This window comes from Peromyscus leucopus, chromosome 1 (assembly GCF_004664715.2).
Source record: "Peromyscus leucopus breed LL Stock chromosome 1, UCI_PerLeu_2.1, whole genome shotgun sequence".
Lineage (NCBI taxonomy): Eukaryota > Metazoa > Chordata > Mammalia > Rodentia > Cricetidae > Peromyscus > Peromyscus leucopus.
In genome coordinates, this window is record NC_051063.1 from 183,895,984 (window position 1) to 183,922,957 (window position 26,974).

At 54.4% G+C, this 26,974-nt stretch overlaps 1 protein-coding gene across 10 annotated transcripts; it reads left to right on the top strand.

Moving 5' to 3' along the window:
• The first annotated feature begins 2,976 nt into the window (after positions 1-2,976).
• Znf787 (zinc finger protein 787) lies at positions 2,977-26,069 on the top strand. Of its 10 annotated transcripts, none has more exons than XM_028863459.2 (3): positions 2,977-3,181; positions 15,828-15,916; positions 24,375-26,069. In XM_028863459.2, exons 2-3 carry the CDS (start codon positions 15,838-15,840, stop codon positions 25,439-25,441), a joined length of 1,146 nt encoding a protein of 381 aa, XP_028719292.1. In that variant the 5' UTR covers positions 2,977-3,181; positions 15,828-15,837; the 3' UTR covers positions 25,442-26,069. The 10 variants fall into 10 exon arrangements, with proteins under 10 accessions (XP_028719292.1, XP_028719286.1, XP_028719289.1 ...); XM_028863453.1 differs by lacking the exon at positions 2,977-3,181 and adding an exon at positions 3,418-3,495; XM_028863456.2 differs by lacking the exon at positions 2,977-3,181 and adding an exon at positions 3,445-3,516.
• The last annotated feature ends 905 nt before the right edge of the window (positions 26,070-26,974 follow it).

Here is a 26,974-nt window from a genome sequence, read left to right on the forward strand (position 1 = left end):
TCTCCTCGAGCTGGAGGTTGAGAGCCCCACTGTGTGGGTGCTGGGACCAAAACTTGGGGACTCTGGAAGACTGTCAAGCAATCTTAACTTCTGAGCCATCCCTCCAACCCCAAGATGTTTGGTTTTTGATCATGTAACCATCTTGGATTGGGGCTGGGACAGGTCTCCACAAGGTACCCTATTCATACACGCAGGTTTCTCTGGCTTTACCACTTTCTCTGGCCTGTGTAATATCTAGCAAAAAGCAAGCGAATGCCAGGCAGGCACATTTGTTTCCTAAGCATCTTAGCCTGGAAGTGGCCTATGTATTTTCTGCTCCATCTTACTGGTGAGAACCAAACACAAGGCCACACTTAGATGCTTAGAGAAGAAGTGTAACCCTTGGGTGTGGAGAGACACCCCAGGAATAATTTGACGTAACTCCGTGAAAAAGAAGAGCCAACCATAGCAGTCACTGAGCCATGTGTGGGAAACTGTGATGGTTAAAATTGATTGCCAAGGGGCTGCAGAGACGGCTCAGTGGTTAAGAGCACTGACTGCTCTGTCAGAGGACCGGGGTTCAATCCCCAGCACCCACATGGCAGCTCACAACTGTCTGTAAACAACTGTCTGTAATTCCAGTTCCAGGGGACCGGACACCCATGGCAAAACACCAATGCATATAAAATAAAAATAAATTAATAAATAGAAAAGATTGATTGCCAAACTGGAGAAGTGGCTCAGCAGTGAGGAGCACTTGGTCCTCTTGCAGGGGAGCCGAGTTTGGATCCCAGCATCCATGTTGGGCACCTTAAAAGCACCTGTAACGCCGGGTGGTGGTGGCACACACCTTTAATCCCAGCACTTGAGAGGCAGAGGCAGGCCAATCTCTGTGAGTTCAAGGCCAGCCTGGTCTACAGAGCGAGATCCAGGACAGTCAAATCTACACAGAGAAACCCTGTCTGGAAAAACAAAAACAAACAAACAGGAAAAGCACCTGTAACTCCAGCACCAAGGGAATCTAACACTTCTGGCCTCTGCAGGCACCTGTACTCACGTGCACATACTGGCATGCATGCATACATGTAGTTAAAAATGGAATGAAGATTTTAAAAAAGATTGACGACCGATTTGAGCAGCTCTAGAGTCACCTAGACTAGCCCCCAAGCATACGGTGAGGGATTATCTGGATTAGGTTCCTCGACAGAGGAAGACCCACTGTGGTTGGTATTGTTCCATCCCTCCAGCTGGAGTTTCTGGAGAGCTGAGCACCAGCCCCCCCACCCCAATGAAAAAAAGAAACCCAAACAAATCAGATACAAAAAGTGACTTGAGGATAGTTGGTTGGAGTTAGGGAGTGTGCCCTGAGCATCAGGGTGGAGATGTAATGGGAAAGCGGGGTGGGGGTGGAGTGGGGGGAGGGCTGGGGGTGGGGGGTGGTGAGAGGCCTAAGCAGAATTGCACTTTACTGGAGAAAAGAAGATAGTTTGGAGAGGTAAGAGATAGCCTGGGGTGCTCAGGGCCTTTGTTCCTTATAGCTGTTTTTGAAGGGGACACAAAGCTGGTCCTCTCAGGGTTTCATGGGTATGAGGTGAGTGAGCATGCATCCCTCTGAGGCTCACCATGGAGGAAACACTTAACCTTCATAGTACTTAGTTTAACATTCTAAGAATTCCTCTGTTGTGGCCTAGGGCTCAGGATGGGATGATAACTAACCACGTTCACTGCTGCCAGCTTGCCTTTTAGTTCTGTTAGCTTTGAGCCAGGAAGGAGCAGTTAATTATATTTACTGTCCTCTGTATACTCTTTAGCTTTGGGGCCATTTTAAAGCCCCCACCACCACCTCTAGCCTTTCAATCAGTTACAAGCAGCCCGTGATCTTTATCACAAGCTGAAAGGTCCCGGCTAGTTTATCTTTAATCTAGCCATGGAAATCCAGCCTTGGACATGAGTTACTGGCAGCTTGGAGATTTTCCATTACAGGGCTCAGCATAGGCCACCTCTTGAATTTCCGACTTCTCTACCCACCCACCCTAACAGACCCAGCCGCGAAGGTTGGGTGGTGCTTCTGGGGCATATAAAGTCGGCAATCTTGTTAAGGGAAAGGTTATGTTTTCCATTTTCTTAGCTTGTCCTCAGGTGTCATGTATCTTTTTGCCTTTAGGCTTTGTTTCTCTAGGCTGTTACAGTACTTTCTCTAGCGCAGAAGGGGTTGTTTCAAAGACGATCCAACCCTCGCTTACTCCAAACACGGGCAGCACCTGACATCTGCTTTCCTAAAGTTAGTTACAGACCACTGATCAATGCCATTCGTCTCAGAGAAGCGAACATTGACATTTATGCTTCACATTGTGCCTTGAATGCAGTAGATACAGAGGGTTCTTTCATTCCGTTTCTTCACCATCAGCATCCTTGCAAAGTTACATTGCATAGAGAAACACTTAATTTGGAGGCACACTCCTCCGCAGGTTCGAGCCCAGGCTCCGTCATTCTAGCTGCGTCACTTAATAAGGTGATGTGACCTCTGGTCCTCTGCAAAACGGGGACAGACCTCAAGATGAGTCGTCCCAGAGGACAACCCTCAGTCCAGAAGATACAGGATCACAGATCTCGGGAACCGAGGTTTACAAAAGACCGGCGTTGACCTGGAGGCGTCCCGGGGCGGAAGGGGTTACGATGATAGAGACGCCAGGAGGACCGGAGTGGCGGGAGCGTCCCCGCGGGCAGCTCAGCGCGCAGGCGCGGGTGGGGAGGCTGGGTTGGGGGCCGCCCCGACACCCGGAAGTGTGCGCCTAACGGGTCGAGCCCGGCCTTCGGCCCTGGGAGGGGGCGGGGCCGGAGCCCCTCGGAGCCGGGCGCCATAGAGCCGGACGGAGGACCCGGGTCCTAGACGTATCCGGAAGTGGCGCCCTAAGGCGCCTCTCGGTGACCATAGAGCCGGAGGGGGTGGTGGTGGTGGTGGAGGAGGCCAGGGGTCGCGGAGCTCGCCCGCCTAGAGCGGCGAGGAAGCGGTGGCGGCCCGGGCGGGGGAAGAGCGGGAGAGGCGCGAGCGGAAGCGGCCGGGAAGGTCACTTCCGGCCTGGGCGCCCGTCCCCCTGACCCCAGGGTCTGAGTCGCCGCTGCTGCCGCCGCCGCCACCACCACCATCCGCGAGGCAGGCGAGAGGAGGAAGAGTGCAGCGCGGCGGCCCCGGGCCGAGGAGGTGAGGGCGGCTCGGGCTCAGCGGGGCGTGCGCCGGGGTGGGGTGGGGGGTGGCTGGGGTGGGCGCGCGCCTGGAAGCCGGGCTTCGGGCGGGGGTGGGTGGGAGGCGGGAGGGCGAGCGCGCGTGCGCGCGCGTGGTGAGGGGTGGGCGTGGGGGGGTGGGGGGGCGTGAGCGAGCGAGCGCGCACGCGCGCGCGGGGCCGGGGGAGGGGGGGGGCTCGCACTCGGCGCCGCGAGCCGGGGCAGTGCGCGTGCGCGCCTCCGGAGGCCGTGCGCGCCGTCTGTCACCTCCGCTACGCGCCCCCGGGGGTGGTGGTGGGGCCCGGGCCCGGTCCGGTCCGTACTTGCCGCCGGCCATGGCCGGAAGTGCCGGGGACTCTGGGTTGTGGGGGGGGGGAGTCGGAGTCGAGGGCTGATGGGGGGGAGAAGGGGCCCCGCCGCCTGGACCGGGCTGACCGGAAACGGCGGCCCCGGGGACAGTCTAGGCCTCAGTCCTCCCATGTCCTCCCCTCCGTCCCCATCTCCGGTCGCCCTGGTCCGTTGCTGCCCCGGGCGCCGGGCGCCGGTCTTTTGATCCGGCGGGTAATGACGGGGTGCAGGCGGCGGGAGGCCCATTCATCTGTTTCCCCCGCGCGTGCTGGCGGCGGGCGGGCGGGCGGCAGGAAACAGGTCCCGGGACGGGGGAGCACCCGGCAGGCCAAGGTCAGCGCCGCGTGGGCCTGGACAGTTGCCTCCCCCCCCACCCACCCCGGGGGAGGGCAGGGGTCCCGCGCCGAGCCCCGCCCCTCCACACCGCTCCCGCCTCCACCCCCAGGCTGCCCCAGCGCAGGTCCCGGGGTGACCCTCCCATCCCAGGCGTCCAGTGCCCCGGCACCTGCAGAGGTCAGCGGGAAAAGCGATGCCCAGGCGCTGAAGGGAGTGTGGCTGCAGGATAGGGAGGTGAACAAGAAGTAGGTGTGGAAAGCAGAAGCTGAGACCTGACCCAGCGCAGGCCACGGGGGTTGATTGCTCAGGGCCTTATTAAAAAGGCAGCGACTTGGTTTGGTTTTGTTTTCTTTTGTCCCTCTCTCTCTGTAGTTGCCGAGTCAGGCTCTGTGTTGGGCCTTGTTGAGGATCCAGGTGGGTGGGATCTGGCCTCAGCCCTGGGGCAGGGATAAGCCTCCTGGGTAAGGTGCAGCCAGCTCTCCCTGCCTGCCTCTCTGGAGTTACCGAGTGCTGTGCTGCCGTGGCCCAGAGAACTCTGACATCAGGTTCCGACTTGGCTTATCTCATCCACTCTCCATCTAGGCTGAGGGTGGGAGGGGAAGGGCATATATATCCTCTGGCTTGGACCATGGTGAGGTGCCTGAGTGGCAGCCACTGGGAGTATTCCTCACTAAGAGCTCTGTAGCTCAGATCCTTCAGCGTCCTCAGTTCTGTGGCTGTAGATAAAGAAACACCACTCTGTTCCCATGAGGACACAGTGGAGGTGATGACAGCATTCTCCCCGTTGCGAGGCTTGTCATCCTTTCCGGCAGAAGTTACTCAAAAGGTCTCTGAAGCCAGCACTCCTGAGTCCCAGCCTTGGCTCTTTTACAGTTCTGTGACCTTGGATGTGTCCACTTCCCCTGTCCCAGGCTCTTTCCCCCTCAGTCTCCTGAAGTGGTCACGGTTCCCTGAATAAGCCTAGTCTGTCACGACCGCAGACACAGCTAATCCCAGCACATCGAATTGCTCTGCTGGGGACACCCCATAGGTCGGAGAACAATTCCCAAGGTTTCCATGGGCCAGGCCTGCTGGTGGGTGACGCTGGTCAACTTGACAGGGATCTTGTAGTCCTTTTGGGAGTTGTTCAGGTCAAGGGGGAGATATACCAGAGTGGCCATGGGAGTTCTGGGGGCCTACAGGGAAAGGATGCCGTGATCTCAGTGCAGGGGCAGTGGCATTAGCATTGGTGGGTCTTGGACAAGGGGTCCCTGGGACTTATGGGAGATGGCGGGATGCATACATAGCTCAAGGCCGTCAACAACTATGTAGTCACTGATGGGCACCCATAGCTCTTGGGGGTGGGGTGCCCAGATACACTTCACAGGCATTCCACATCCATATTGGCATCCTCTGACTAACTAGGGCTGCACCCAGTTTTGGGCCTCCATATTGAGGAGAGACTGAGAGCTTGGCAGGCACCTGGTGCTACGTTCTTTGAGGCCCTGGGACAGAGGTGGTCACCTTGGTTTTGACAAGATAGGACAGATGCTTGCGCTGGTATTCGTGAGGCCTAGGCCCTAAAGCAGCTTCAGAATATAGTCTGTAGGAGCCCAGAGCTGGCCTCTGATTGTAGTGCCATCCCTTCTATTGGAACAGTTCTTTTGGGCAAGGCTGGATCTGAGATCACAGGCCTATTCTTAGGTGCTAGCCATTGGGTTGGGGTTCCTGGTTCCCCATTCTGTGGTTAAACTGTCAGGAAGACTCCTGCTTACAGGGCTGCTGGCTGGAAGACTCTTGAGACCTAGTCTCTTATTATAGGGGACCTAGAGCATAGTTGGATGAGCAGAGGTGACTTCTGCTGGTGGCTGGGATGGGTGATGAGACTGGAGATTCATGTCAACTGTGGTGGAGGCCTCACTAGCCAGCAGAGTGGGTAGGAAGCTGAGCTGTCATGGTCCTTGTACCAGTGGCCCTGAGGTGGAGTGTAGAGAGCTGTAGAATTACCCAGGTTGCTGGTGCCTCTGCTTTTCCTCTTCTGCCTTGGCCTCTTGGCCTCTCCTTCTGCGCTCCCAGAACAGAGGCTTCTCTGCTGTGCCCAGTGGGGAGCTCTGTCTAGCTCTGTACAGGAGTGCCTGCCCGAAGTGGATAATGCTGGGGACTGGACATCAGATAAAACCTCAGCCTCAGGGTCAGGTTGCTCAAAGCATTGCTTTGGGGCTCTGTGCAGGGTCAGTTGGTCAGGGCTGAGTATAGGTCCTGCCCTCCTTTTGAGGACTCAGTCTGCTGGACATTCCCTGTGATGTTTGGGGGTGGGAAACCCAAAGGGGAACTTTAGGGTTAAGATAGGAATCTCTCCCAGAGGACGGAGGACTCAGCCACAGGATCAAACATTAATTGGGAGCAGTGCCAGTGTCCTGAGAGGAAGTCTGGCCGACCCAGATTTGACCTGGAGTTTGCTCTGTGGCTGTATAACATTGTATTAGCCACACAGTTGTCTAGATTGCGGCCTTCTGATCTCTGAAACAGGTACAACGGTTATGCCGGGCAATAAATGCTTCCTTGCCTTGTCTGCCGGCATGAAGTGCCTACAGGTTTCTTGTTCAAACCTGGGCATGTGTCATGATTTACTACTGGCACAGGGTGAGATGAGGCACCTTGCCTCGGTCACATGGTTGGTCAGCAGTGGGGTAGGTTCTGACCGTGGCAGCTTGCCTGTAGGGATTGTCCTCTGGCCTCTCCCTGGCCGTTCAGGGGATCAGGATCCAAGCTTATGCGCTTACAGCACCATGTACCCCAGGGCTTGGGGTTTAATCTGCACTTGGTGAATGTGATCTGTTACTGTTGGCCAAGGAGGACAGATGCAGCGGAGAGAAAGGAGCAGTTGCGAAGGCTTCCCAGGGGGAGGAACTGTTGATGCTGGGCCTTGGCACTTGGGCGTGCTACGCAGATCTAGAAAGGCGTAAGGCCAGGTGGTATCTGCACACCTAGAAAACAGCCCGGCCCAGAGTGTGGGTCTGAGGTGGCTCATGAGTTTTTTGTCTGTCTGTAATGCGAAATGTAGTTTTTAGAGAGTTTTAGGTTCACAGAAAAGTTGAGCAGGAGGCACAGTTCCGTTATGCCCCTCCCACCAATCCCAGGTTCCTCACTGTTGGTATCCCATTCCACCCCCATCCCGGGTTAGCTTGCTGTTATCGAGAAACCTGTGCAGACCTTGTGATCAATTGCCCAGCATGCACAGTGGATTCCTGAAGAGGGTTTGCTTTTGGCAGTTTGCAGTTACATGCCAGTGGTTAAGAATCAGTTGCTCAGGAGTGACCCTGAAGATCTGCAGACACACTGAGGCTGAGGGCTAATGCTGCAGATCCATGGCTGGCATGGCTGTGCGTGGCCAGGGAGGAGCAGGGTGCCCCTCAGGGACTGCTCCAGCTGAGTGCCAGGTGTGTCACAGGTGTACAGTGCATTAAGAACCTAGACAGCTCTCCTGAGGTAGGTGAGGCCAAGGTCTTTCTCTATTCTGATCATATTGATCATCAGGCCCTGCTAGCCCAGGTGGACAGTGTCCATGCTCTGCTGAAGAGACTAGAGCCTACAGGAAGTGGATGTACTAGACCAGTTAGGAGGCAAAGGCATCTTCTCAGCTAAAACACTGGAGGGGAAGACCATGAGGACCAGGAAGTTCTGCCTGGCTCCATGCCTTGTCTAAATACACCCTCAGATCCGGATGAGGTGCAGACGATGTTCTCAGATTGTGACTGCCAAAACTGACCGGATGAGATGGAATAGTCCCCACGCACGGCTCACCCCTGAAGGACAAGTGTAAGAGCCCAGTGGCGGCAAACAGTGGGGTTCATCCCTTGGATGCTCAGGCCTCGTCCTAGGGCTGAGGAGATGAGGGCTTAGCTTTGGTCTGGTGTTGGATGAAGGGCGTGGTTAGAGAGGAAGCTGAAGGGCCTGGAGTGAGGGGACAGGCACAGACAAGGAGGCGGGAAGGGATCTGCTAGGGAGAGCAGAGAGGTTGCTCTATGGAGCACTCTAGTGAAGGACAGACAGCAGGGCACTGGGCTGATGGCCGTCTGCAGCATATTCTGGAGTGATAGGTACCTGGCACACTTAGTGACTGCCCTCGGGGAGCCTCCGCAGAAGGAAATGGAGAGAAAACCAGAGATAATGACAAAGCTGGCATGTGATACGAGGCGGGGCTGGGCACCGGAGGAGGAGACACTTGAGTCAGCCCTTGAGAGGGGAGGAGGAGTAGGCAGCTGGAAGATCTGGGCCAGGATTCTCCAGATGGCCCCAGTGGGGGTAGACAGTGAGATTGGGGCTCTGGGAGAAGGTGGGAGTTTGCAGGGCCTAGGCTAGGCCAGACCAGGGTCCTGGGGGTCTGGGGCGAAAGTCGGTTTTATGGCTAGTGCAGTGGGTCTGTGTGATGGGGCTGTTTTAGGCAGGGTAATGTTTCTTGCCCATGGCAGTTTACCTAAATTAGGGGATCCTTTCCATAAGGTACAATTTGCCCACTGAAAGCATACTGTTTGCTGGCTTTCAGCATGGTCACTGCTTTGTGTGTGCATCACCACATGAGATTTTGGAAAATTTCCTTGATACAAAAAGAGGCTAAGTCCTCGTGGTGACCCCCCACTATAAAGTTCTTTTCATTGCTACTTCATAGCTGTAATTTTGCTGCTGTTGTGCATCGTAAATATCTGATATGCAGGATATCTGATATGCAACCCAATGAAAGGGTCACTCACCCCCACAGGTCACAGCGCACAGGTTGAGAACTGCTGTTCTCTGGGTTTGCTTATTTTAGCTGTCTTACGTGGAGTTGAGCAGAATGTGCTTTCCAGAATTTGACTTGCTTTACAAGCAGAGAGCCTTCGAGGTTCAACTTTGTGTGTGTGTCAGTGCCTCACTCCTGCTGTGGCTGAGTGCCATGCTTCTCCTGATGGCCATGTGTATGGCTTCTTTTTGTTTTTTGTTTTTTCGAAACAGGGTTTCTCTGCATAGCCCTGGCTGTCCTGGAACTAGCTCTGTAGACCAGGCTGGCCTTGAACTCATAGAGATAGAGAGATCTGCTTCTGAGTGCTGGGATTAAAGGTGTGCGCCATCACTGCCTGGCTGTATTGGCTTTTTGGCTTTTGTGATTATATTCTCTGAGCATTCACATCTAGATTTCCGTGTGGCAGGAATTTTTCCCATGCACTGCTCTAGGGTGTAGACTGTAGTGGAATTGCTGGGTGGATGGCGATTGTGCCTGACCTTGAAGGACTGCCAGGTGTTTTCTGAAGCAGGTGTCCCGCCTGGCCTCTCACCTGCACTTTCATGACAGTGACCTGCAGTGTGAAGTGGAACCTCTTTGTGGCTGAGCTTGAATTTCCCCAGGGCAGGCTTCGTTTCATGTGCCCACTGGCCCTCTGGATGTCTTCTTTGGAGAAAGGTATTCAGACCTTTTCCCTAGGGCGGCGTGTGTGTGTTGTCTCTGTGTGTGCACGTGTGTTCAGATGCTTATGAGTGTGAGCACACACAGAGGTTGACTTCAGTCACTTCTCTGTCTGATTTTTATTTATTATTTTTGTTTTTTTTCAAGACAGGCTTTCTCTGTGTAGCCTTGGCTGTCCTGGAACTCGTTCTGTAGACCAGGCTGCCTCAAACTCACAGAGATCCTCCTGCCTCTGCCTCCCAAATGCTGGGATCAAAGGTGTGCACCACCACTGCTTATTTTTAAAGATTTATTTATTTAACATGTATGTAGCTGTTTATATGTGCCATGTACATGCAAGTACTTGAGGCAGAAGAGCATTGGGTCCTCTGAAACTGGAGATAGGCAGTTGTGGACAGCCATGTGGGTGCTGAGAACCTAACCCATGTCCTCTGTAAGAGCAGTCAGGCTCTTCCTCCCTGCGCATCTCTCCAGCCTCCCCACTTGGTTTTTGAGATGGGGGTCACACTGAGCCTGGAGCTCACCCTTTGGGGGTAGATGAGTTAGTCGGCTTTGCGAGTCCCTCTCCCCAAATCGGCCTGGCTCTGCTTCCCGGCGCTGGGGTTACAGGTGTGGACCGCCACACCTAGTATTTTATGTGGATGCTGGGGATGTGTACTCGGTCCTCACACCTGTGCAACCACTGAGCCGAGTGCCGCAGCTTGCTTGCCCAGTTTTTATTTAGGTTATTTGACCTGAGTGACTTTTTACAAAGGATTCATTTGCTCGTGGAGTGGAGAGGGGTCTTGAGAGGCACAGGCTGCATCTAGAACTGGGGTGCCAGTGAGGGGAGGTACCCAGAAGCAGGCCCTGGGGTCGGGGGTGGAGGGAGCAGAGGGAAAGAACAGAGGAGGCAATGGCTTGGTTGGGGCCTTTGAGAAAAGGGGAGCTGATGGTGGCATTGGTATCCTTGCTGTTGTCCCAGGGATTTGGGGGGTGAGGGTGTTTGAGGCCCAGAAGTAGATGGTACACTTGGTGACAGAAAGTCAGTGTGTTTGCTGATGAAAATGGAAGGTGAGGCAGGTGGTGCTGGCAGGTAAGGAAGGAGGTGCGCTGGGGGTCACCACTCCTGCCTGCAGGTGGGGGAGAGGAGCAAGGGAGACGTGAGTGTGAGAGAGGATGAGGGGCAGGAGGGGCGGCTTCTGCACCCAGCCCCAGCGGGCGGGGGAGGAGGAGGCCAGATTGGCAGCAGAAGAAAGCAAGGGGATAATTGGTGGGCAGGCATCCAGAGGGGGTGGGTGGGACCTAATAACAACAATAATAACAATAATTTGTCTGGGCTTAATAACCCCGTCAGATCCATGTGCTAATTGGATTGCTTAAGGGCTCTGCTGGGAGGGCTGGGGGCTGGGGGGGGGGTGCCCTTTCTTCTACCTCTGCAAGGTGGAGGTCAGAGCAGGGTGAGCATCTGAGAGGCTGGAGGTGCTGGCTGAGGGAGAAGGAGGAGGAAAGGCAAGGGTGGACTGCACCCCCAGGGTTCCTGGTCAGAAGCGTCGGGTTGCTTGGGCTGTTGGTTGTTTCTTCGTAGGTGCTGGGGCCTGAACCTAGAGGATCAAACCTAGGGCGTCCATCACATGGCAGGCATAAGCTTTGCCACCGAACGCTCTTGCACATCTGGGAGTTTTCTTGTCTTCAGGTTGGGCTCTTCTCCAGGGAGCTAGGTTTGTGGCTCCTAAGGTTCGCCTGGTTCCTCTGTGCCTCCCCTGCAGACGCAACATCCTACTCCCCAGGCTGTGAGATCTCAGGTGGGCCCTGCGCCTCCAGACCTAGAACTAGAGGGCCAGTAGCTATCTGTCTTCATGAGTGGGTGAATCAGTGGATGGGACAGAAAGAGGACTGGATGCCCTTCTTAAAGCCTTTGCAAGATCCCTGATTTCATCCCCACAAGCTTGGTGCCACGGCGGCTTCTCACAGCCCTGTGAAATAAATACCTGTCCTGCAAAGACACACACAGCTGAGCCCTAAGAGCCCTACTTGCTCAGGGTCACAGCGTGCAGCTGTGGGAACACTGAGGCAGAGCTTCCGGGCGGGGTGGGATTTGCCAGTGAGGAGGAGAGGCTTGTGCCCCTGTCTAGTCCCGGGCCTGCTTTCAACTTGTTCGCTTACGTCTGTCAGGGTTTCAGCTCCTGAAGAGCACTATGTGCTGCCCTACAGCTCTGCTACCTAGAGGGGGCAGGACATAAGAAGGGCAGGTGGGCGGGCACCTTTGAGGCTTGCTGAAGATCTCCTACCCCACAGATAAACCCAGGCTACTGTGTGTGTGGTCTGCGGCACCCCTCTGGCTTCCCAGCTTGCCAGCAGGGGCCTGGGCAAGACAGAAAGGCCGGTGACAAGGCAGGAGGAGCAGAATGCCTTTCCCTTCCTTCTGAAGTGCAGACCTCTCAGGACATTTGTGTGAGTGGGGAGGCCAGGTGTGGATTGAGGCGAGTCTTTCCCAGTTGTCCTCTTAGTTTTGAAAACTGGCTTTGACTGAACCTGGGGCTCACCATTTTGCTAGACTGCCTGGCCAGCAAGCCTCAGGAATCCTAGTGTCTGCTTCTCCAGCACTGGGGCCCAGGTGCACTGCCATGGGTGGCAGGCCTCTGCGGACTGAGCTGTCCCTCTCCTCGACGCCTTCCGGGGCATTCACCCGTGGGGTAGGAGCCAACCCCTCCCCTCCCCTGGGCCCACCAGTGCTGTGGACTTGTGTGCGTCCTTGGTTCAGGGGAACTTACTCACAACACTTGGCTTCGCAGACAGAAATCAGCACAGCAGCACATGGCCTGGAGCACAAGCTAGGCTGCCTCCTGCTGGCTCTGCTCCCAACCCATGGCTCCTCACGGCTCTCACAGCCCTTGGCTTTGAAAGCTGTCCTTATTTTTGTATCTCTTGCTCTTTAACATTAGGAGTCAACCAGACTTTTCCTTGTATTTGGCCAGATATAAAATATTTTAGGCTTTATGGATCATAGTGCAAACCAAAACTGTCATTCTTAATAGGTGACTAGAATATATAAAATGGGACCATTTGAGGGGAGACACCATGGTGTCGGTGTTAGTAGGAGTTTGGCTAGTCGGGCAGACCTTTTCCAGCCAGCGCAGGTTAGGCCCTGCGGCGTTGCCTCTCACTCTGCCAGCTCTTTGGGCTTTAGCCCCTTGAGGGTTGCCTCACTGCCTGGTCAGAATAGGAAGGCTGCCTGTCTTTCAGGAAGTAGAGGCTGGCCTCCTCTGACCACTGAGGGCATTTTGCAGGGGTGAGGTGAGTAGAAAGCTCAGCCATAGCCCGGCCCTCCTCCCTGCAGGAATTTGGCTGGAGCTGGGAATCCCCGGCTGCTTGAGCTCTGGGTTTATTATTTAAATGGGAACACAGTATCACACTTGGCAGCAGCCTTTCTCAGGACAACCCTCTCTGTCCACCTCTTTGACCCCTGCAGTGCCTGGAGCTTTTTCTTTCTCTTAGGTACTTGTAATGTTGACGGTTTTATAATCATCAGGCATGTATACTTTTTTAAAGTTGACTTTCTATTAAAGGTATTTGTGTGCTGAAAATACGCTGTTTTAAAGCCCATCATTGGGTGAGTTAATATATGCAGAGTCACATAGCAGTCTCCGCTGTCTAGTCCTGAATGTTCTCATTCCTTGTCAGGAAGCCCATACCTATTTTTCAGTCACTTCCACTCCTGTCCCCGTCACAAGGTCTCTCTGTGTAGCCCTGGCTGTTCTAGAGCTTGCTCTGTAGACCAGGCTGGCCTTGAACTCATAGAGAGTCACCTGCCTCTGCCTCCAGAGTGCTGGGATTAAAGGCATGCAGCACTTCCCGGTCCTAGTCTACTTCTTGTCTGTGGATTTATCTAGAGAGTCCATACCCATGGAGTCCTATGCCATGTGGCCGTGCACTTAGTGACCTTGGAAGTTCATGCATGCAGAATCTTAGACTATGTGGCTGTGGACTTAGTGACCTTGGAAGTTCATACATGCAGAATCTTACACCATGTGGCCCTGGACTTAGTGACCTTGAGTAGTTCATGCACACAGAATCTTACACCACGTGGCCCTGGACTTATTTGACCCTGAGTTTAGTGATCTTGGGCAGTTCACGCACGAACCTATTTCTGGTGCCCTGGGCTTTGTGACCTTGGGTAGCTCATGCACCTGGAGCCATACACCTTGTGACTCTGGGCTTAGTGACCTTGGCAGTTCATGTACAATGAGTCATATATTGTGGTGCCCTGGGTGTAGTGACCTTTGGCATTTCATGCAACCATGTGGCCCTGGGCTTAATAGGCCTATGACCTTGGGAAGTCCATGCACACGGGATAATAGGCTTAGGTCTGTTTCTTTCCCTAGTATTGGCTTTCTGCCTTTTAGCTGTCACACACAGCACTGCATGCCTGGTCACTCATGCTGTTGTGCAGGTGTGTGTTTTCTTCTCTTGGGTGTATGCCAAGAGTGCAACCATAGGGTTACTTGGTAACTCCTTACCATTTGAGAAATGGGCTGTTTTCCAAAGCGACAGTTCACCTGACGCTTTCTGGTGTACTTGTAAGTTCTCCTGGAGTTGTTTGCTTGCTTGTTTCACTTTGGGACAAGAGCTGGTGTAGCTAAAGCTGGCCTGGAACGTTGGATCCTCCTGCCTACCTCTCAGGTGCTGCTATTACCACATGTACACCACCATACCCAGCTTCCTTTGGAGTTTTGGTGCCATGACGTGCCCTCTGGGAGCCCTGCAGCCTTGTGTCTTGTGTAGGAGAGATGAAACTTTCACTCTCTCAGAGTTCCCTGCTATGTCCAAAAAATCAGCTGCCACAAAGCAGGTCACCCAGAAAGAAAATTCAGGTGCCTTCTTGTGTGTGGCATCCTGTGAAAGCAAGGCCCTTGGGGCTTCTGTGCTGGTGACTGGAGTTGTGCTGTGGAGTGTGGAGGGGGAGCCTTGTTGATTCAGAAGTCCCTTGGCCTTGGCTCCTGTCCTTGATATGGTGGTTTACTCCCCTGGAACACAGATGGCGTGTCTCAAGAGAAAGAAAAGGGAGTCACTGCTGTCCCCAGACCTTGGATGGCAGTCCTCCCCCGCCTGGGGGGGTTCTGATGGGTTTCTGCCCTCACACCTGCTGGGGGGAAAAGAAGAGGACAGAAGACATTTGGACTCCCTTTTGTGAGCAGGAGAATCTACTGGTGTCATAGGCCTGTGACCCATGACTGCCTTCCCGACCCCCACTCCCACGCATGCACACGTTCGCTGTGGAACAGACAGATGCCTGTGGTTTGCTGACATTCTGTCCCATCCACAGGCTGATGGGGCCTTCCATGTTTCCCAGTTTAAACCTTGCTGTTCTTTTGAGAAGCAACTTCAGAGTTTTGGATTTTTTCTCCCAATCATCACCTGGGATTCCTATAAGCATTTGCACCCAGCTCTTGGGCCACATGGCCGCCTTGCGCACATTCATGGGACCATTCAGACCTGGCTCCAGCAACTGGGGCCCACTTGGGTCTTTTTGTCTGCTGTGTGTGGTTCTCCCTCCTGAGCCAGGTTCGTGGCAGGACCAAGTGCTGGAATTCATTGAGTTTTGTCCTTTAAGCCTTTCCTTGGCCCAGTTTCATTCAGCTGTGTGTTCATACCGTTGTTGTGGGGCACTTGGGCTACCTGGTGCCGCTGTGCGTGTCGGGGTTCCTCTGGGTAGTGCTGGCGGAGGAGTGGACGTGGGAGGGCAGACTGACTTGGTGTGACATGAAGGAGCACTAGGGGTGAGGAGGAGAGAAGGCCGGGTCGGGGTAGACGGTGGCTAGACAGGCCTTCCAAGGTGACTCACTTCAAACAGTGTGGCAGGGAGAGTGGTCTTCACTCGCTCACAGGTTCTCAGGAGCCAGGAGGAACACAGCTGCAGGGTCCCAGGTGGCTGTGCCGGTAGGGACCTGTGGTTCAGGCTTTCCTGAGGCCTGGTCCTGGCCTAGAAGACCCTGGCGTTAGAGTTGTCTTACGGAGCAGGATGTGCAGACCTGCCTGCAGTTGATACATTTAGGCAGCCCGGCAGCCCAGAACGTTTGCTATAGGAAGTCAGGCTTTCTGCCTTTGAAATTTCTTCTTGTTGCTCTTACTCGATGTAGAAGTTGACAGTCTCCTGTCACTGCTCTCTCTTCCCAGTCGTACCCGAGCGCCACTTCCACACTCTGGAGGCATAACGGCCTCTTCTACCAAGTGTCAAATCTGCATGGTCGTGTAACCCCCTCTGTTCTCCATCTTGCCCATGAGGAAACTGAGTCATGGCGATGGAGTTGCTCTGCTACATTCCAGTTGGGTGGATCTGGGGAGGGAGGGGTCTGGGAATATGGCTGCAGCCCGTGTAGCCAGTGGGGGCTGAATAGTCTTATCTCCTGAGTCCGGGGCGCCGCAGCCCTAGCCGTCTCAGTGCAGGCTCCTGTGGCTGGGTGACTGTGCCTGCCTGGGAGAGTGCTCTGTCCTCACACCACCTGTAAGTAAGCTCTGTCTTCTGCGTTATCCCTTCCTACAGGGACCCAGACATGGAGCTGCGGGAAGAAGCTTGGTCTCCGGGGCCGCTGGACTCTGAGGACCAGCAGATGGCCAGTCATGAGAACCCAGGTGAGGTGGCCTCGGTGGTTCACCAGCCAGCCCCGCTGCCTTTCCACCACCAGGCCGGGGAACCATCCTTTGTCACTCTGGGGTGCCTGGACTCCTGCCCCTTTCCCTTTAAGAGCCCCACACCCACAGCTTAGAATGAGAGGTTGATGCTCTGGTCCCCAAGGGTCCTTTTAACGGGACCGTCCAGATCTTTCGCCTCATGTCTCCCTCCAGCTGGCTGTTGTTGAGCACCGTTTTTGTGCCCTATGCCCTGTTCTGGTTCCAGGAACACTGACTGCTTTATGGGTGCTCCTCACATCAGGGTGGCCCCTAAACCCAAGGTCTGGAAGTTGTAATGAATGAGTGAAGGACTAGGAAGGGGAATCTGTAGTCATGTGGTAAGATTTGGGAAGGGTGGGCTGGATTAAATATGAAACCATTCATTTTTAAGTGTTGGCACATGTGTTCATTTTTTTAAATAAAGTATTATTGGGTGGAACAAAACTCCTGTGGGTTATGTGGTGCCCAGGTTTGGGGGTAAACCCATGCTGGCCCACCGACACCCTCATCCCTCTCCCTGGTGGTACCAGCGTGGTGACAAGAAGGCACAGTGCACACTGTATCTGCTGCCTGGGGCGGATGGCGCTGCCTTCCTCCCTTTTAATAAATCGGTGCTTCCAACACATTGCTCCGGTGTTCCTTAGACGCCGCTGCATGGCCCCGGGTTGCTTGTCTCGTCACCCCCACCCGTACACAGCCACGAACCCATCGTGTGGGGTTACAGTACAAGTGTGGCACGACCCTGAGCACCTGAAGAACGTGCAGACGGTCGTAGCTTCCCTTCGGTTACTGTGAAGAGAACTCAACATGAAAACTTAGGGGAGAAAGGGCTCATTTGAACTTCTAATTCCAGGTTACAGTCCATCATGCCGTGAAGTCACGGGCAGGAGCTTGAAACAGCTAGTCACAGCACATCCAGTCAACAGCAGAGAGAAATAAACGCATGTTTGCTTGCTTGGGCCCAGTTTGATTTCTTTTCACCCATAGCAGTCTAAGATCAGTGATGCCCTCCCAGTGGGCTGGCTCTTCCCATGGCCGTTAACTGGTGACAGCTCCTACAGACGTGCCCACAGGACAGCCCTGTGTAGAGGTCATTCCGGCTGTGTCAAGGTTGACAGTTAAAGCTGGCCGGCACTCTGACGTTGCTTTCCCTGGGCTCTACCTTGTTTAAGTGCTGGCCTGTTGACCACCCACGACTGGCCTCTGAAGGTGGCCCTCAGTTGGTGGTCCCCATCAGAACCCTGGCTCTGGACAGCGGGAGCTGTACTGCCTCGTTCTGCTGCGTGCTTGCTGAGAGAGCAAGAGGCATGCCAGAGAATCAGGTGGCAGGCTTTTAGATTTTATTTTATTTTTTGACTCTTGCATATTTCTGGGAAGCCTGTTCAGCCGAGTGAGGCTAATGCTGTTACTGAGAATGGCACTTTCGGTGTGTCTCGACATCATTGCCAGCCTCCACGTGGGTCATCTCTCTGAGAGCGCACAGAGCCTCGGAGGTCAGGCTGCCTGTTGATCCACTTTATTTTCAAAAGGATATTGGTGGGGTTGCGGGGGATGGAATTGGGACGGAAGCGGACAGCTTGCCTAGGAATGGGCTGCAGAGGTGAGCTGGGGCTCCCTGGGGCTGAAGCAGTTTCACAGTCAGTCTCTCAGGCTCCCTTTCTCCCGATTATTCCAGCTGCCATGTGAGATGGGCAGTGGCCATGGTCAGAGAGGTCCTTCCAGACTGTCTTGGTCCTTAGCTCAGCAACAGGCTATCCAGAAAGAGAAGTAGAGTAGTCCCAATAGAGAGGGGCTTTCAGCTGCTGTCGGGGTAGTCCCCCACTGGGTGGTGAGGCTCTGTCCTCCTGTGGAACGTAGCACTCACCCGCCATGCAGCTCGGTCAGCGGGAGAGCTCACTTCAAAACTATAGGCTCTTCCCAGGTCCCTGTGTAGGAATACAGCAACGCATAACCAAACCCCAGGCCCTTAGACCACACTGACAAATACCAGGCCTTGAGCATGGCTGCTAGCTCTAGCAGACCTTATGGGATGAGCCACCTCAGCCTGGGTGTGTAGGGGTGGCTTAGGGGAAGGAAGTGGAGGAGATGGCCTTCAGGAGTTCATTGGGAAGTTCGGGGGCAGGGACACACTTGGGGATCCATGGCTATAAAGTAGGTGTTTTGTGCAGAACTGTGTGGGACATGAGAGGCCAGGGAGGCCAGGGAGAAGAAACCTGGGTTCTTGAACCATCTCGGTTCAGCCCTGAAGGGTACGGCCTAGGGAGCGAATTATGAGCAGGGAGGGAGGCAGAAGAGACTGTTCTGATGGAAATAGGGTGGCAAGTGGCATTTGTGTGACCACGGTATGCAAACAGCGAGAATTCCATCCCGTTGCCTCGCAGGCCAGGAAGCCTGCCTGTCACAGGAACTGTGGCCGTGCCCTAGAAGGTGTTTGTGAAAAGGAACCAGGTGACTGGGAGTGCCTCCTAGAAGTGCAGATTGCTTAAGTGTGTTGAGAGAGGACCTGGCCCACAGAAAAACGATGTGATTCTAGAACTCTTCAATGGGCAGACTCAGCAGAGATGAGGAGTAAAATCCAAACCCAGAAAGGAAAGACTAGAAGGAACTCAAGTGAGTAAGCACATTGTCCCAAACATTAAAGGTGAGGAGGAGCCAGAGAGAAGACTTCCTTCCAGAGGGACCCCTCCACCTGTGACTCGGCTCCAGAGTCTGATAATGGACTCTGCACCTGCACCCACATACAGCCGCATCAGCAATACATATAATTAAAACTTCTGAAGAGCTGAAAACAGGATAATTGTAAGATGAAGATGAGTTATTTACTTTTGAATTTTTGAGACAGGGTTTCTCTGTAGCGCTGGCTGTCTTGGAACTCTGTAGACCAGCTGGCCTCAAACAGATCTGTCTGCCTCTGCCTCCTGAGCACTGGGATTAAAGGCACGCACCATCTCCCAGCAAAAATGAAATTTTTAGAAGATTAAAATGGAGTAAAGAGTATTGAAGTTAGGCAGAGAAAGTGTGATATACATTTAGACCGAAACCCTGATGTATGCAAAGCAAAGGAATAGACTATATGGCAGAACTATTCATGGCTGCATGGCTCAGTGGTTAGGAGCACTTGCTGCTCTTGTTGGGGACCCAGGTTCTGCTCCCAGCACCCGTGTCTGGCAGCTCACAACTGCCTGCAATTCCAACCTCGGGATCCAATGCCGCCTTCTGGCCTCTCCATTACCTATACACTTGGGGCATGCATTTACACAGACACACGCACACACAGATACAGATCCGTCCTGAAAACTAATTCCAGAGAAAAGCCCTGAAATTGAGCTCTGTTGAGAGAACAAGTCACAAACATTGAGAGCAGCCATAAAGAGCTGAGGGCCAGGATGTGGCTCAGTGATAGTGCACTCGTTTCACATGCCCGGGGTGTTTGATGCCACCTGTTGAAAATCAAAATCCAAACTCCTGGGCAGAAGGAATGAGGAGTTTATAAGGAAAAGTAAAAAACGGGTAGACGTCAACATTTCAGCCCAAGAAAAGCATCACTGACAGTCCTCAGGGTGAGAACAGTGAGCCAAGGATTTGAAGGGTACCAACAGAACAAGAGCCCAGTTAAGCCCCTCACCTGTGTGCCTTTCCCGGAAATGTAATGGTGACTGAGCTTTGGACAAGCCCAGTGACCAGAGAGAGGCAGACAAAAGGTGGCAGTGAGCAGGGCTGGCTTCAAGCACAGGGCCAGACACCTGCCTATGGGGACGCTGTGAAAATGGAAAAGGACTCGTTAGGGCATTTAGTGTGCCTGTGCCCAGAAGGCAGCCTGCGTCAAACCAGGAAGTGATTCCTGTTGTGATTCCATCGTCACCCACAGTGGTGATGGGAGCTGTGTCAAGTGGGAGGTACTAAAGAGTTTCAATAAAAACTTCCAGTTGCTGAGAGTACTTATGGCAATTGCCACTGTGGATTCACGAGTTTTTATTTGAAAACAAAACCCAGAACAGGCACTAACTGATTTTGCTCCCGAGTACTGCTTTTGGAAAGCTGTCGGTGGTGGGTCTGGGGTAAGCGGCATACAAAACAAACGGGATGCTGCTGAGGGCACTGGACCCAGGGAGGACGACAAGCATGGAGGAGGCTCACACCAGAGATGGGCAGTTTTAGCCTGGTGAATTTAAACCAACGTTTGTTTTTGCTGTGGTACTGGGATCCAACCTAGAGTCTTGGACAGTCTAGATCAGGGCCCTGCCACAGAGCTGCATTGCCAGCCCTCTTTCTGCTTCTTATTTTGAAACAAGATCTTGCTAAGTTGCCCAGATTGGCCTTGAACTCATAGCCCAGGCAGGCCTCAGCCTCCCAGGTAGCTGACACTGCAGACCTGTGCCACCAGGACAGGGAAGGGAGAGACTCATTTGGTCACTTTGGTGAAGACTAGAGAACCAACCTACGCTTGAAAACTGGGCAGATGTCCTGCCTACAACCTCCTGAAGTGAACTGAGTACCAAGAGCTTGACTCTGATGTGTCTTGAAATCATTACAGCTGCTGTCCCACAAACAGAATAGCTGCCCCTTCCATGATCTGAGCATTGTCCCAGGGCAATACAAGAAGCCTTTTTTCTGGGAGAGGACAAGACAGCATCGCAAGCCTCTTTGACGAGGCTGGGCTACGAAGGGGTGGGCTGTCAGCCCACTAGTCCAGAGGTGGCATGAGTGTACTGTGTAGCCAGCAGGGCCATATGGGCCTGCTTTCTAATAGTTTCAAATGTTATGTGTGTGAGAGTTGTGCCTACATGCATGTCTGTATACCACATGCTTGCCTGGTGCCTGTGGAGGTCAAGAGGGTGTCACAGCCCCTGGAACTGGAGTTTCAGATGGTTTTGAGGCACCATGTGGGTGCTGGGAATCGAACTTGAGTTCTCTGCAAGGACCACAAGTGCCCTTAACAGCTGAGCCAGTCCTGTTTTTCCTGAGACAGTGCAGCCGGGAGAAGCTGACTCTTCAGTCCCCTGCTAAATGTCCACAGTACCACTTCCAAACGCCACTGCCCTTCAGAACCGACTGTCCCTGTTGAGCCCAGGCATCAGCTAAAAATGGAACTCCACCTTCTGGTCACTTAACAGTTTGCTTATTTACAGAACAGGCACACTTAACTGAATAACCAGACAACTTAGAAAAAGTCAGAGCCTAAGGAAAGAACATGCCTGAATTCTCCTTGCCCCTTACTGCCTTAGCCATTGATGGCCCTGAGGGGTGGTGGATGTGTCTTCCACCCCTGCAGGTCTCTGTCCTGAGCTCCCACACTTCTTGCTGTCTTCAACATTCAGACTTCATGTCATGACTGCAAATACTGTTCAGAGATGCACATACACACAGTACACTGGCACTCAGAATCTTTAAACTTGGTGTTGTATTTTGTGTGTGCATGGGGGGGGGTGTTGGGACAAGCATGCCACCACGCACATGTGGAGGCCAAGGAAAACCTGAGGAAGTTGGGGTTCTCCTTCCATCATGTGGGTATTACGGTTGAATTCAGATCGTCGGGTTTAGGGCAAACACATTGGCTTGCTGAACCATCTCCCAGACCCCATTATGACATTTGAATACATATGTGTCACTATTTTGTTTTTACTTACTTCCTCCACCATCCAGGTACTGGGCCCCTTCCCCCTCTTAAATAGTCCCTCCTGCTTCTCTCATATATCTCATTATTCTTTCATTGTCTGTCCTTTTAGACTTCTTCCTCCCCGTCTTTCTGCCTTCATTTTCCGCATGCATTTGCGAGCGTGTGTGTGCGCGCGCGCGCGCGCGTGTATATACATATGTCTGCCCACTCTGTGTGCCCATCCACAAGTATGCACAGGCCAGAGGCAGATGAAGTGTATTGATCTTCACGTAGACACTGAAGCTGCATGTGTTGGCTAGGTTGCCTTGCCTGGAAACTCCTGGAATCCATTTGTCTCTACCCACTAGCCAGAATTGGAGAGTCAGGTCTCCATCCCTGGCTTTTGTATGGGCTCTAGGGATTTGAACTTGGGACCTCTTGCTTCCACAGCAAGTACTTTTACCCAATTGATGCATAGACTGTTGTTTAGTACCTGAACTAGGAACATTTCTGAAAGTGGTGTTGCTGGGGCACAGAGCCCAACCCCTGCCCCCAAGGTTCTTGTTCTTGATCGAAGGGGACTTGGACAGACAGTTCGATTATGTTAGAGGGAGAGAGACTTACTGTATATGGGGTGTGGGTATTCACATGGGTCTGTGGAATCAAGAAACAGGCACCTCAAGGATGATTCTAGCCTTTCCCAGCTGCAGGGAGGTCATTTCTCTGAACTGAACCACTGTTGCTTGGCAAAGGGCCCTTTTATCCTCCAGTTTACACCTTTGAGCAAGTTAATCTTTGTACCCCAACACCTCTCATCTAAGCTTCCCAAAGGGACAATGCCACCTGCGATGTTCTGGGTTCTTCTTCAGCCCAATTTGCTGCATACATAGGCTTTGCACTTCAGATTCACATAGAGGGTACCGGGAAACAAAAGGCAGGGTGCTAACACTGGAGTCAAATTCTTCCTACAGATACTGCCGTGAGCATAAGGGTCCAGGTACTGGGAGAAAGGAAAGAAGAGAGATAGAAAGCCATACTCTGAATAGAGCATGGGAGACGGGAGGAAGGCTAGGGCCCAAGGCCTTGCTTCCTGGAGTTGCTGAGGGTGCACACAGTTCTCCCAGGGCATTAGGTGAAAGAGCCGCTCTTTATCCTTTGGGATCAACCAAGGAGGAAGTATATACTCTTTGCAGTATTTGTTTTAACCTTTCCGTCAGCTAAGAGTGGCTGTGTGTGGCCTGGAACTCAGATGTCTAGGAAGGCTCCATTTGTCTCAGCTTTGGGCCCTGACAACAGCCGTGTTTTCTCTCACCTGTCCCCGCTTTACCTGTGGGGCCAGTTTCAAGCCTCAGTCCATTGCTTCAGCCTCACCCCGTCAGCCTCCACGGTCTGTGATCTTTATCCTCCGCTGAGTTTATTTTTCATTTAGCTCCTGAGGGCCAGTGCCTGACTGTGAGCTCTGGGCTGCTTGGAGAGTTCTAGTCTAGACCTTTGAAATAGGCCTCCTTTCAAATTTTACACACATGCACACGCACACCCATACCCACGAGGCCCAGCTGTGGAGGTCTGCAGGGAGCATCTTACGATGGGGCTCCTGAACACCTGTGGGCGGCCTTCATAAGGGCCCATTTGTCTCAGGAAGCCAACTGTGATCGTCATGTGTCCTGGGGCAAAGGACCCTTCCCTTCCTCCCTCCCTAGCTTCCCGTTGCATTGCAGGTTGTCTTGTAGCCACCAGATATGGGGTTGCCAGGCCTCAGGTGTCCCTCCAGCCCAGTGGGCCACTGTTCCTCATTTGCCCGCATTGCCTCAGAGGCTGCGTGTGAGCACTGGGAGCTGGTGACGGGAAGAGAGCTTCCAGTGGACCGTGAGACCCGGCTTTGAAAGGAGACTTCAGGGCGCCACCTGAGTTGGTTGGCAGGCTGGACCTGGTGAGCCCTTGACATGTGACTGCAGGCCTTGGTTCTGTAAAGTCGGGAGGCTGAAGGAGTTTAAGGGGGGTAGGCCCCTGGAGGAAAGATGCCAAGGAAGAGGTACCCAGGCCTCAAGAGCAGGACAAGTTGGGATTGGATGGGAGGCAGGCTTCCAGGACAGGCCGGATGCATATGCAGAGCGGCTCGGGGCTGTCCTGAGAGGTGGGTGTCTTCAGTTGTCCAGACCAAGGCCCCTACCCTGTAGTTGTCCTTGGTAGGCAGAGGGGGGGGTAACAGGATAACTGGGGGGAGGGCTTGCATGCCCAGTAGTCAGGCTAGTGCACCTCCCAAGCTGGTGTCCCATCCCATTTGTCCAACTCTTTGCCCTGTTTCTGTTTCCCACCCTGCAGCTAGGGTTGCCCAGATGAGACACCATTACGTCCTAACCTGCATACCTTGTAAGACCTCTTTCCAGCGGCATCATTCTGGCCCTCCCATCTGCGTTGATGTTCAGGTGTCATTTGTGCTGGGGCCTCTCAGAACCCTTGACCCTCTATAGCTTTGGTCGGTAGACCTTTTCGGGGGCCCTGTAGGCCTTAGGCATTGGTCTACAGGTCCAGAGAAAGGCTAGCAGAGGGAACGTCCACTCTGAGGGAAGGAGAACAGGTCTTAGGGAGATGGGTTAGGAACACAAAAATAGTAGTGAAATACCTGGAGTAATCAGTGCCCCGTGGGATAAGAGGTGCGGTCTGCAAGCTGGCACAACCCAGCTGCTCCTGGGTTGCACGAACCCTGAAAGGATGAGCTGCCCTGGGCGGCTCTCTAAACGAATCCATCGGCAACCCACACGTGGACAGTCGCTGTGGGCCCGCCACCTCTGACTTGCCTCCTCCTTCCCTCTTGCCTTGCAGTGGACATCCTCATCATGGATGACGACGACGTCCCCAGCTGGCCCCCGACCAAGCTGTCCCCACCCCAGTCCGCGCCTCCACCTGGGCCCCCTCCCCGGCCGCGGCCGCCTGCACCCTACATCTGCAACGAGTGCGGCAAGAGCTTCAGCCACTGGTCAAAGCTGACGCGGCATCAGCGCACGCACACAGGCGAGCGGCCCAACGCTTGCAGCGACTGCGGCAAGACCTTCTCGCAGAGCTCGCACCTGGTGCAGCATCGGCGCATCCACACGGGCGAGAAGCCCTACGCCTGCTCCGAGTGCGGCAAGCGCTTCAGCTGGAGCTCCAACCTCATGCAGCACCAGCGCATCCACACGGGCGAGAAGCCCTACACCTGCCCCGACTGCGGCCGCAGCTTCACACAGAGCAAGAGCCTAGCCAAACACCGGCGCTCACACAGTGGCCTCAAGCCCTTCGTGTGCCCGCGCTGTGGCCGCGGCTTCAGCCAGCCCAAGAGCCTGGCGCGCCACCTGCGGCTGCACCCAGAGCTGTCAGGGCCGGGTGTGGCGGCCAAGGTGCTAGCGGCCAGCGTGCGGCGTGCCAAGGCGCCTGAGGAGGCGGCGGCGGTGGACGGCGAGATCGCCATCCCCATGGGTGATGGCGAGGGCATCATTGTGGTGGGCGCACCGGGGGACGGTGCTGCAGCAGCCGCAGCCCTGGCGGGGACAGGGCAGCGGGCAGCGGGGCCGCGGTCTCGGAGGGCGCCGGCGCCCAAGCCGTACGTGTGCATGGAGTGCGGGAAGGGCTTTGGGCACGGGGCCGGGCTGCTGGCCCACCAGTGCGCGCAGCACGGGGACGGGCTGGGGGCAGCGGGTGGCGAAGAGCCCGCACACATCTGCGTGGAGTGTGGCGAGGGCTTCGTGCAGGGCGCTGCGCTGCGGAGACACAAGAAGATCCACGTGGTTGGGGCGCCGTCGGTCTGCAGCAGCTGCGGACAGAGTTTCTATCGGGCAGGCGGGGAGGACGACGGCGAGGACCAGTCGGCGGGTGCGCGGTGTGCCGAGTGTCGCGGTGGGGAGGCCCGGTAGGGACGGGGGTGCCCGAGGGGTGGGCAGGGCCCCTCGGGCTCAGTGGGGACTATCAGCGAGCAAGACCACGAGGCCCAGGGAGAACCGGACCGAGAGGAGCAGCGGCCTCCCTCCTTCCTCGGCCCACGCTGTCCTGGGTGTGAGGGGGACCCTCGGCCAGCGGACAGGTTCTCAGGACTGCCCACAGCCTCTCTGCTGACCTGCACCGGCCCTGTGTAGGTTCCCAGCCTGGGAGCCAGAGACAGTGTGTGAGAGAACTGTGTAGACCAATCGGCACAAGACCCACCGCAGGTGTGGGGCCACGGTGTCCTAAGGAATGGAGGAAATCCTGGCCTTGTGCACCAAGAGGGTCTTCCTTCCCTTCTAGAATTTTCTTTTAATCATACCTTTTTGACCTCTCCCGTTCATTAATTTTTCTGCCCCGTGGGTCCTTGTCGATTTCCTAGCCCAAGTCGTCCCTCTCCCTCCTGGATTTGCAGTAGCCGAGGAGTGAAGAAGTAGCAGCCTGCTCCCAGCACGGTCTCATTGAGAGGACGGACGGATGGACGGACGGGGTCCTGTGTGCTCCCTGTCCTGGCGGTGGAAGAAGGGATGTGGGAGCAATAAATGGCACTATTCAATTGTCCCAGCACTGCCTGGTTCTTGAGTTTGGGACGGAGAAGGGAAAGAGGTTGAATGGAGACAGCCCACTTTGGTGACCACCAGTGACAAGTGCCAGACCAGAGGTGACCATGCTGGGCCCCGAGTGTCCTCAGCCATCCCAGGAAGGAGGCCTGCTTGCTGAGGAGCTCCTGCTGAGAAAGGGCTTCAGGCACTACCATCTCCACAGAAAGGTGCAGCTCCCAGGGACTCCTGTGCTGTGACTCATCCAAGTGCTGGTTACCAGTTAGCCACATGTCTGCCTTCTCTGCAGAGCGGGCTGTGTCTTTGTGGCTGCTACCGTCCAGTGAAGGAGATCTCAAAGGAGGAAGATGAGCTATGGGTAGACAATGTCTCTGGACCCAGCACCTGAATGAGGACAGGATGTTGGCAGTTAGCATGGCATGTTTGTTCCGGTGCTGCTCATTCAGTTCCAGTCCAGTGCATCCCCCAGAACACTGCTGCTGGAGGGACCTTCAGTGTTAGGCGTAGTTTTCCTGGACTCACAATCCTCACTCAGCTCATTGTCGCCTGTTCCAGGGTTTTGCAGGGCTGTATTGTGGACTTAGCCAGGGAGTACTTTCAGGCTAGTCTGGGGAAGTGAGGGGTAAACTGTAGGTTTCTTCCAACCATCCCGACGGAGTAATGAGGCCTCTTGTCAATGGGTGTTGTGGGAGGAGGTATGAGTCCTGAGTGTGCCCATCTGTGTCCGTCTGTCCTATCCCATCTGAAGGATGAGGTCAAAAGTGAAGGTCACAATGGGCAACTGGTGGGCCAGGGCATGATCACCCTCGGGAAGGTTTGTCAGTAGTTGTAGTTATCAGGAAAACACTCAGGTGGCCACTGCCTGCCCTGGGTGGGTGGCACTAGAATAGCTTAGTGGCTACTGTCCCA